At 38.2% G+C, this 11,544-nt stretch overlaps 1 protein-coding gene across 1 annotated transcript; it reads left to right on the top strand.

The window, feature by feature from the left end:
- The first annotated feature begins 178 nt into the window (after window positions 1-178).
- On the top strand, window positions 179-11,283 carry LOC128014370 (estradiol 17-beta-dehydrogenase 2-like). Its single transcript, XM_052597947.1, has 5 exons — window positions 179-523; window positions 1,862-2,074; window positions 3,263-3,448; window positions 3,592-3,729; window positions 10,757-11,283. The coding sequence occupies exons 1-5, from the start codon at window positions 259-261 to the stop codon at window positions 11,104-11,106; spliced, it is 1,152 nt and encodes a 383-aa protein (XP_052453907.1). The 5' UTR covers window positions 179-258; the 3' UTR covers window positions 11,107-11,283.
- The last annotated feature ends 261 nt before the right edge of the window (window positions 11,284-11,544 follow it).

Here is an 11,544-nt window from a genome sequence, read left to right as displayed (position 1 = left end):
CTCAAAATGAAAGTTTTATTTAATAAAATTATATAATTCACCTCCAGCCCAATTTTTCTACGGCCGTAGGCACGTTTACACATGCCTAAATATACAAAATAAGATATGCACTGGTGGAGGGCGGGATTCGTGACTGTGTGCAGTGTGAAGCATACAACCTGTAAGATTCAACAAACCAGCAGAGCACAATAATCTCACAGGCGCCTTTCTAGATCTCCTGATAGCACTGGCTGCTTCATTCTTGTGCCTGCTGTAGAAATGGAGGGGACTGTAGAAGGCTGTCTGGGGTTTCTATACGATCTGCTGGTGGTAGTCTGTGTTGGGCTCCTGCTTCTGCAGGTTGTTAAGGGCCGGTCAGTGTGGTGGTTGGTGCTGCTTCTGGTTTCGGGAGTGACGTTGAGCTATTTGGTCCATTCAAGTGCTCTAAAAGTAGGTCTTGTGAGTGTGCTGTGCAGTGTCATCCACTATCTAGGGAGAGAAGGGGTCACGTTGCCTACCCAAAGCAAGGCGGTACTGATCACAGGTAAGACACTATCCTGTTTACTTCTGTGCATTTGTATATATTATGAATCTCAATATATATATTAATTGTGTTTCATACAATTCAATTCAATTCAAGTTTATTTGTATAGCGCTTTTTACAATGCAAATCTTTACAAAGCAACTTTACAGAAAATTACGTTTCTACAATATTTAGTAGTAGCTTATAAGTGGTGACTGTCAGTTTGTGCGCGTATTACAGGATTTTTAGAAAAAATAATACAAGACGTAGTCAGCCAGACGATGAACATTGTTAATATTATTGAAATAAATAAAGTGCGTGCATCTGTAATAAAATGTCCCTCACATGGCTTGGGGGGGGGGGGGGGGTGGGGGTGTGACTAAAGCCCCCCTGTTGCGAATCCATGCATTTTTGTAAGATAAATATCTAGGTTTCAAACGTAATAACACATGGATTCGATACAGGGGGCCTTAATTCACCCCCCCGGAGCCGTGTGAGGGACGTGTTATTACAGATGTGCTTTATTTCACGTCTTCTGAACTGTTTAGAACAAATACCCACTTAACCCCATTGAAAGATTTGGAAGAGCAAGGCCAATTTTTAATATAACACAGATTGGATTCTTCTAGAAGAAGAAAGTCACATAGGATGCTTCAAGGGTGAGGACCGCAGAAGGTGAACAAATTTTCATCCTCGGGTGAACTAAGCCTTTAATAATCATTAAAACATGTCACTGTACCTACAATATAATTGGTCCCAAAATATTCTTTAAGCAATGAAACGTGAACATGTTTGAACCAGTAAATTTATATTTCTCTGCCATCCAACTAAACTTTGCACTCTGAACTTCTCTCAGTAAGGTTAACTGCACTGGTTTCTATAAGAACTTCTATAATGCTGCATGTAACTTGACACAGAATTTTTTCTGTACAGAATAAAATGAACAAATATAAACTGCTGCATTATTATATAGATGCTTTCAATAACCAACCCGATCTCACGGCATTCGTACATTTTTCACGAGGTGGCTTATTCGTCCGAATTCATACGACCACACTCGTACAAATTCATAAGATTTTTGCCAAATCGTACTTATTTTATGAGTTGCACAATTTGTATGAATTTTTATGAATGACCTACACCTAACCCCGCTCCTAAACCTAATCATCACTGGGGTTTAGACAAATCGTATCAAATCATACGAGTGAGGTCGTACAAATTCATACGAATAAGCAACCTCGTAAAATACGTACGAATTAGTCGTGAGATAGCGTTGTCAATAACGGCTACCCAATACTACCCATAATGCATTGGAATTGAGGAATGTGCATCGAAACTGAACTTGTGTTTGTCTCATAGGTTGTGATTCGGGTTTTGGTCATGATCTGGCCATGTTTTTAGACCGCGCAGGGATGAGGGTGTTTGCAGGGGTTCTGGATGAACTCAGTCCTGGAGCTCTGGAGCTTAAGAGAGCTGAATCACCAAACCTCACCGTCCTACAGTTAGACATCACCAACAGCAGCCAGATCACACAGGCACGCCAGTACATCCAGAGCCAAACAAGTGAAACAGGTAAGAAAACCTCACTGACCTACACTGAACAAGAGATCTGAACCATATCTAGAGACTACGATCTCATAAAGACTAGAGCCTTTGGATTTAAAATGAATGAATGAATACATTTTAGCAACTGTACAGCAGCTACCCAGAACACCACTTAGCAATATACTAGCAACTATATAAAACACTCAAGCAACAGCAAAGCATCTGCTTAAAAAGCCCTAGTAACCAGCCAAAATACCTTAGTATCCACTTAGAAACATCTTAGCAATCATATGGAAAACTCTAGCAACCACATAGGAACTTCCCAGAACACCCACTTAGTAAAATCCTAGCAATCACCCAGAATACCCTAGTTGCCACTTAACAGCAACACCTTAAAAAGAGCTCATGAACTGAGAAATCAAAAATCAAAAATCAGGTCACTGTACTACTAAAAACATTATGCAAGTTTCAGGACTCAAGTCATACTCTTTAGTCTAAAATCAGCTTATATTGAAGGCAGTCTGTCGAAACAACAGCTTTTGGAATGTTCTACTCTGTGATGTAATAGTGTGGTTAAGCTCCGCCTCCACAGAAGATAGACCAACGCCTGCTTCTACATCACTGCCTGTTTAGCCCCGCCCACCGATTCTACATCACTGCCTGTTTAGCCCCGCCCACCGATTCTACATCACTGCCTGTTTAGACATGCACCACCAAATTGTAAATGTAGTGTAAATAACAAGAGGCGAATGCATTCCTATGCAGAAACCAAATGATAAAGGTGTTCCAGAGATAACAAGATGCTTAGAATCTGCATAGCAATCACATGGAAATGATGGAAATGCTAAAAAGCTATTGCAAAGTAACATCCCACAGCACTCAAGCGACCATTTAGAAACACATTCTTGCAACTGTCCAAAAAAAAAAACCCCTAGCAGCCGCATAGTAGAATAGGAGTCAGAATGGCAACGAAACTGCATAATCTAGGGCCTATTACAACCCAGGACACCCCCTCCCCCCAAAAAAAAACTGCTTAGCAACAAGCTATAAATCAGTCAGAACACTGTAGCAACCCCATAACAATGCCCTGGCAACCTCTCTCATAGTGGCAGTAAGGTTAACTAACAATCATGAAGAAATGTTACTGTTTAAAGTTTAGCAGTATAGATACGAACTAGTGAATTGATGTTATTTTTATGACTTGTCTATGGGCAGGACTCTGGGCACTAGTGAACAACGCTGGAGTGCTGGGATACATGTGTGACGGAGAAATTCTGCCAATTAAAATGTATAAAAAATGCTTAGATGTGAATTTTATTGGTAATGTGGAAATGACACAAGTCTTTCTGCCTCTGATACGCCAATCGAAAGGACGACTCATCAGTATAGCCAGTATGGCAGGTAAACGTTTTTGTAAACATGCAGTTTTTATAGACTTCAGGTACTGAATAGTCTCTTACAAAACATATATATTAGTTACATTAAGGAGTATAAAATACCAATAAACACTAACAGCTTTGAAATGAATCATTGGTTTCCTTCAGGAGAAGTTCCATTTCCTGGATTCGCAGGATACGGGGCGTCTAAAGCAGCGCTGATCTCCTTCAGTGGAGCGATGAGACAGGAACTCTCACGCTGGGGAGTCAAAGTCATCATCATTCAACCTGGAGGTTTCAAAACAAGTGAGAATAAAAGCACTTTCACACCAATAAATGTTTTGGCACCAACACCAACAGACATTGTAGTTTATGGTAAGTGTGCTGTAGTTAAAAAATCCTCAATCTCCTAAAACCAGATGAATTCTGATTGGCCATCCATGTTTCTATCATTCAATGGCTGGAAAAAATTATTCTGAAAGTTATTCCAACAACATCGTTCCCAGGTTGTTATTGTTATATCTATCATTGGATTCCTGATTCATGCAGAATTACAACAATAATTAAAACTGTGTGGTTATTGTTATCATTCCTTGATGTCAACAGACCCTGAGAATGCAAACCAATGAGCAAAAAAAAATATATATATATTGTAATTTTTACAGCTGTACAACTGTATTTGCGAAAAATTTGGGACAGTATGATAAATGAAGAAAAAAAAAAGATTAATCTGAAATGTAATTTGACCTTTAACTACATTGAAAACACATTTATTAACACTTTAAATTATCTTTACTTTGTGAATGACAAGACGACAATGACAACAAAATTGATTTTGTCAAAAAATTAGTTTCAATAATGGAAGAGGACAATAAAAAAAGTCTCATTTTCAGCTGGAGCCCGTTCATTGATGATTCAGTGAAGTGACCATCAGTGACAGAAAAGAGAAACCAAGCTCAGTCGGGGGGCCAGTTCTCCTCTAGCAAGTACACTGGGTGTTAAGGGAAGTGCTCTTGGTCCTGGTTGACCTAATTCATGCAGCCAAACAATATTTTAGCAGATTTTAATTATAGAAATGTGACAGTGTATTATGTGTAAACCAGGATGGATCTTTATTCTAGATTTTATAAGTAATTAGCAAGATTTCAAAATGTATTTGATGTTCAATAAGGGGTCAGTGCAGGCTTGACAGAACCGGGCTAATATGGTTTTAGTAAGAACTCTAGCTGCAGCATTTTTTGACAAGCTGGAGTTTGAGAGCGCAGAGCAACTACCCAATAAAGCATTACAATAATCCAACCTTGAGGTCATGAACGCAATAAATTAAAATGAATGCTTCTGACATTGAGAGCATAGGTCGTGATTTAAATATATTTTAAGATGGAAAATATGGTTTTATAAATATTTTCTTATAAAAAAGGCTCAATAAGTGCCAATTTTAAGGTTGTGGGGGACATGTCCTTATTTCATTGACAAATTAATGATATGTAGAAGATGATCTATGAATGTAATGTATTTTTTGCAAATATACAGACTGCAACACATTCCAAAAAAAAAAAAGTTTGGAACATGTGAGGCAATCATGTATTAATAGTCAGTGTTGGGAAGGTTACTTTGGAAATGTAATAGGTTATTTTAATGGTAGTGCCCCTTGCTTCCTGCATTACCAAATCATTTTTATTTATTTTATTTAAGTTGCATGTCTCAAGGGGAATAGCTTGACCAATCTTGAGGAGTAATCTACTGAGACGAGTGTTCATGTTGTTTGGAACTCTTTGGTCCCAGTATATCTACTCCAAACATTTCACCTGGTCTTTAAGTGATGATTGGTTGACACTCTTAAGCGTTTAACGGTTTTAACGTAAATCGTAACTCTTGACATATTTTTACATCAGTCCACATACCATGCCAATATGCAACATCTTGCACTTGCTTATATGTTTTGAAGACACCAAGATGTCCACTCAATGGTGAGTATAAGACTACGAGGAATGACAGCATGGTACTGGATGTTGCCATCTGACAGGTGAGTGATATGGTATAACCTGTATTCAAGCACAGCATATAGTTCCTTTTCAGGGGATTCGTTAGTTGCTTTATAATTTTAGTGATTTCAGGATCACAATGTTGTTCATTCAGATATTTTCATGGGAAATTGGAAACTCTGAATCCACTTGCCTACAGGTGTAAATATTACACTCAGGTGGTGGTGCAGTCGAGAAAGAGCGTCGGTGGCTACATTCAATATTCCTTTTTTTGATATTCCAACACAAAATCAAATATCTATGGACAAAGTGCCCATCGAATGAATTGACTGGTTGTTTTGGTGGAGTTCATTAACCACTGCAAAGCAGTATGATCTGTAATGACGTTAACAGCCAGTGTTTAAGATAGTTTAGCCACTTGTCAAGAACCCAAACCACGGGTAGGCACTCTTTCTCCGTGGTGGAGTAGTTTACCTTTGCTTTAAGATGCAACTAGCACAAACGATCCCCTAATTCCCCCTTCCTCAAATCTTGCCCTGGAGGTCCAATGCACTGCAGAGTTTAGCTCCAACCCTGATCAAAGTCACCTGTCTGAGATTTTCAAATGATCCCAAAGACATCGATTAGCATTGATTAGCATGCTCAGGTGTGTTTGATTATGGTTAAAGCTAAACTCTGCATCTTGAGGTCCAGATTTGAGGATCCTTGCCCTATTCTCTGCCTTGTTCTTTTTGCTGCGTCAATGCAGCGCCTAAGCCAGTGCCACTTGCAATGGCATATACAATGAAAGGCAACTGTAGATTGGGATTTCCCAGAATTGGGGGTGAAGACAGACAAGATTTCAAGTGATCAGAGGCTTATTGACATCGAAGTGTTCACTGACTTGTCCTTTTTTCACATTTCAAGCTGCTTCCTCGATTGCTCTGTTAATTAAGGCTTGGTCAGTGTACAGCCAGTCTCTCGTGACACTGCTGTGGGTCAAGGTAGTGGAACGGTGCCTAAAAGTCAACTATTTTGTAGAGATCTGGTAAACTGCTTGGAGTTTGATGAACACAAGATTCTTATGCAGGAATGTGAGCTTGTCCTGGTTGACAGAAGTATTCCATTTCATACTTTTTAAAAAGTATTTTAGGAAAATAAATTCCCCGTCCTAAGACTGATGCATATGTCAATGACGTTAAAGTAAGGACTACTGATCATGAAGTGTAATCATAGCATTAATCCAACCTAGTGGAACTTCAGCTTTGCCATTCGTGAAGATTTTTAGACCGGTCTAACTAAAACTTTTGAGTGTTGCTGCACATCTGGGTGCAGTCTATGTGTGTTTAGCATTGATGAAACTGTATTGTGAGCTGCTCTTGACTGTATTTCAGACTCTGGAAGTGGCTTTGAGGCCCTGTTATAATTCTGCTTGAAGCTGTTGGATAAAGAAATGCACTTTAGACACAACAATAGACCCCCCTTTGTTTAATTCCTCTATGATCAAACATTTTGTGGCTTTAGTTTAGTCTATCTCCATCTTTAGTTGGTTATCGGAAGTGCACTTAAATAACTGTTTCTGATTATCCTCCATTTTAGCTACGGCAGTTAATATATTAATTTAATGTTGAATAAACTTAGCTTTTACCTATTTGGTGAGTTCTGATACTGTGGTCTCCTGTTTCTGGATAAATGGCTTTAGCGTGTCCAAGTCTCCTTGTACTTGTTTGCTCAGTTGTTGTATCCCTTTCCCAAGTGTTTGTAACTTCAGTGGGGTAGTACAAATATGCATGTAATTGAAATTTCAGATCCCATGTGAGGTTTTGCACTAGAGTGATGCCAGTCAGAATGGATGACACAAACTACACTTGTTTTCCATGTTGGGAAGTTTGATTGTAATTAGGGGTTTACAGTATGCATGAGAGATGATAGGGACTGATGGCTGCCAGGTGGGAGTTTCCACTTCAGGTACTTTTAGTCAGTGTGTGAAGTGTAAAAATAAAAATCAGATGATAGTAAATGGTCTGTGTGTCTTTGTTTGGGATAAAAATAACAAACTTGGGCAAAATAGTAAATTGTAATGCTCTTTAACTTGCCCAAGAGATCAAGCTCATCCCCAACTTCACAGTTTGGAGGATCAAAACAGCTCAGATCACAGAAAGAAAAATATTTACAATTTAAATTCTGTTCACAGGTTAAATATATTAAACTTAATTTGATTCACTCCCTTCAGACTTCAAAGGTAATACACAGTCGCTTCTTTAATGTCAATTACTTAAGATGTCTGTTTAATCTTAGTTCAGGGTCCCTGTTTTGGGTGCCAATTCTGTAACGGTTTTGCGTCTGGCGTCCCACATTACCAGATAATTGTGTTAAGTTTGTGCACCTGACAAGGTTACATCCCTGTCATTGTACTTAAATATGGATAGCTCAATAAAAACCACAAGTAATAAAGAAACCAGAAAGGAGATAAATCAAATCAAACCCAGGAAACATTACTCAAAGTGCTAATTTAATTTCAAGCTGCAAAACCCATCATAAAATATAGACCCAACATAACCATACATTTTGCACTATTTAAATAACAACCAACATTCAAAAAAGAAAAAGAAAGAAAGGGAAATCCTTTCAACAACTAAGTAAAAAAAAAGACATTAAAATTGCACAAACGGTAATGAATTGTCTTTTCCCTGTGATGGTACTTGATTCCAATCACAACCAGTCCTTGGCAATTTTAAGCACATCTCAATTCCACATCAAACACTCACAAAATGAGCAGATGATATGAAACACTAAAAAAAGAAAAAAAGAAAATGGGTTTACATAGGTGAGAGTGCGTCTATGTGTGCGTGAGATCTGCAAACGGGAATTTCATGAATGCTTTGTGTGTTAATGAATAATGTGATTGCGTTGAACTTGTACCCCGTGCAGCTGGTCTTCGTTTGGAGTATTTTGGAGTTCAGGTATGTACCAAGAGCCTCTTTTGCAGCATAGACATACTGATTACATGACCCTATACATTTACCATCAAACTGAAGGCACACCTTTGGCCTGGCTTTGGCCTGGCCTTTCCTGTGAGTCATTCTGCTGCGTCCTTGTTGCCTTGAGGTCGCTGGATTTGCCTTTGCAGGTGGCTTCGACCTGTTCTCCCCGTCTCCTTGGAGGGCCTTCCTTGGATCTGTCTAGTGATTCCCGGTAACCTGCGTTCGCTGAACAGAGCATCGCTTTCTCCTGAGGTGATTCCCCACCAAAAATGTCTCTAATCAACGCTCAATCTTTGGTGAATAAGACTTTTCTGCTAAACTGTTTCTTCACTTCTCATAGTCTGGATTTTGTGTTCATCATTGAATCCTGGACCAAGGTTGGTCATTTAACTCTTATTTGGAGTTGGTTCAGGCTGACTGCACCTTTTTTATTTCTCTTCGCCCGAACAGGAAAGGGGGTGGACTAGTAACTATTTTAAAAGACTCTTTTCTTGAGCATTGTCGGTCTGTTTCAGTAGATGTGTTTTCCAGTTTTGAAGATCAGCTCCTCCATCTCGACTGGAATGGTCCTGTTTTATTGGGGGCGATTTACCTTCCCCCTCACTCAGCAAAGGACTTCATACAGCAATTTACTGAATTCATCAACAATTTTAATATCCATGTCTGCTGTCAGTCAAACCTGTTATCAAAGGAGTTTCTCAATCTCATTGACTTATTTAGTTTGGTTCCAAAGGAATCCACTCATGTTCAGGGTCATATTTTAGGTCTTGTACTCTCTCATGATTTTGCTGTTTCTGATATTAAGATATCTGATTTCCATAAGCCGGTTTTATTTTCTATGTCTCTTTCTAATCTTTCTCACTTTACTAAGAAAGCTGTAACGCTGTCTCGGTTCTATTCTTCTGAGTTTGGGTCAAATTTTATTCAGTGTTTTATGGAGTCTTGTTCTCATCTATCTCTGGATCTACCGCTACCTGACCTGGATGCTGACCAACAGCAAAGTCTTCTAAAGTCTGCCTGGCTGAATATTTTAGGTGTCACTGCTCCACTCAAGCCTAATAAGCACAAATCTAAGTCTGTTCTTTAGCACAATTCTGATACTCGACTCTTATGAGCAGAGCACAAATGGAAAAAGGATAATTTACATATTTCATTTCAGTTGTTTGAAGATCGTTTAAAGCGGTATACTGCTAAGTCTGCTAAGGCTACTTATTTTTCTGATTTAATAAAAAAATCTACTCCTAAAGTTCTAATTTAAAGTTATTAATTTAGTTGTTAATGCTTCTGTTAACATAGGTGTCTTTTTTCAATAAGTGCCTGCTGTTGAAGTGGCTACCTTCACTCTGCTTTTCAAGTAGTCTTCACTAGATCCTTCTATTTGGAATAACTTCTGTCCCATTTCTGTTTTACCATTTATTTGAAAGGTTTTAGAAAAAATGTTCTTTGACCAAAGACAGTTCTTTCTAAATCTTAAATATATTACTGAAATTTTTTAATCTGGTTTTAAATCTGCTCATAGTAGTGAAACGACCCTTCTCAGAGTGTTAAACGATATCCTTTTAGCTAATGAATCTGGTGATTCTGTGGTCCTGGTTCATTTATCAGCAGCATGTGACACTGTGGACCACTCTATTTTTATATCTAGATTAGAGTCATACTTTGGCCTAAAATGTACGGTCTTCAAGTAGTTTCAATCATTTTTATCCAACACAAATTTTTTTGTCAAACTAGGTGACTTCATTTCCTCTGTTGCTCTTCTCAAATGTGGCATCCCTCAAGGCTCAATACTGGCACCTTCCCTTTTTTCCCTGTACATGATTTATTTGGCTATTAAGAGAATCCTTTAGCACTTAGTTATTAGAAGTTGTTAAAAAGCTCGACCTCATAACAATGTATAATAAAAAAGAGTAAACTATTTTAAAATAGAAACTAAAAACACTTCTACACCCAAATGTGAAGCACTTTATTTGAGTCCCTGCATGTCAATGTGATCAGAGAACATGTAAATATCTTAAGTGAATAAAATCCAAACTTTAAATCACAGGATTTGAAGTAAATATTTTAGTTCAAAGGGGTTTGACTGACAAAAAAAAGTAATTTTGACATTTACATGGCCATTTTGTGTTGTGAATACTCACTGTTTTCAGTATTGCACATCAGAATTATGTAAAAAAAGGAAAATCTTCAAGACAATAAATAAGAATTAGGGGGAATCAACACTTTATAAGTAATTTACTTCCGTTGTGAGAATAATTTGTAACTATGTAATCCATAAATAAGTAATTTATTGTAATCTTATCAGGAGCATTTTAAAATGTAATATTATACAGGTTTTGTATACAGGTTTATTAACGATCATTTTGTCATCAAAAACCCATGTTCCAGATATTCTGGGCAGCAGAGAGCAGTGGAGTAGAGCTCAGGAGGACGTCCTCAGCGGTTTGTCTCCGGAAGTGATGGCGTCTTATGGAGAAGAGTACATCCGCTCAATGCAGCAGCGGCTGCTCCACATGTCCTCAGTATCAAGCGCAGACACACGGCCCTTTCTGGAGGATTTAAAGCATGCAATACTGTCCCCGAGACCAAAAGCCTTCTATTACCCCGGGGCCTCGGCGTGGGCTCTTCCATTGCTCTACAGACACTGTCCCACCTCTCTGTCAGACAGAATCCTCTCACAAATGTATATGAGCAGTGATCCCCAACCTGCAGAAATCATGAATTCTTGCGCTTGCTGATGCACACATTCAGGGTGAAATCAGGTAAAGTGGGCTGTTTAAGTTTGATTGTACTGTTCTCAATGGGTTTGCACTTTCAGAGCATAACAATGGGTTTTAAATAAAGGGACACTATTTCTTTAAATAATACAGTTTTTTTCAATACTTCTAACAATTTTCCTAAACTCTTAATGCATCAACACACAACTGACAAAACAGTTAATTTCATGCTCAAAAACACACATTGCAATAGTACACTAACACAATAAACTACATCTACCGAAACACTGCAAACATGTCTCAATATCAAATTATTATTCCAAAACCCGAACACATGTTCTCTTCTAACACTAACACAAACATTTAGTCAATCACAGCACAATATCATAAAAACACTAACATCAAGTGCATTATTTTAGGTGTCTGATCTTATACTGTATATTGCATTGTTCATAGGAT

Source organism: Carassius gibelio, chromosome B25 (genome assembly GCF_023724105.1).
Source record: "Carassius gibelio isolate Cgi1373 ecotype wild population from Czech Republic chromosome B25, carGib1.2-hapl.c, whole genome shotgun sequence".
NCBI lineage: Eukaryota > Metazoa > Chordata > Actinopteri > Cypriniformes > Cyprinidae > Carassius > Carassius gibelio.
The sequence above is the reverse complement of the archived record's forward strand: the minus strand, read 5'-3'. Positions and strand labels throughout refer to the sequence as shown.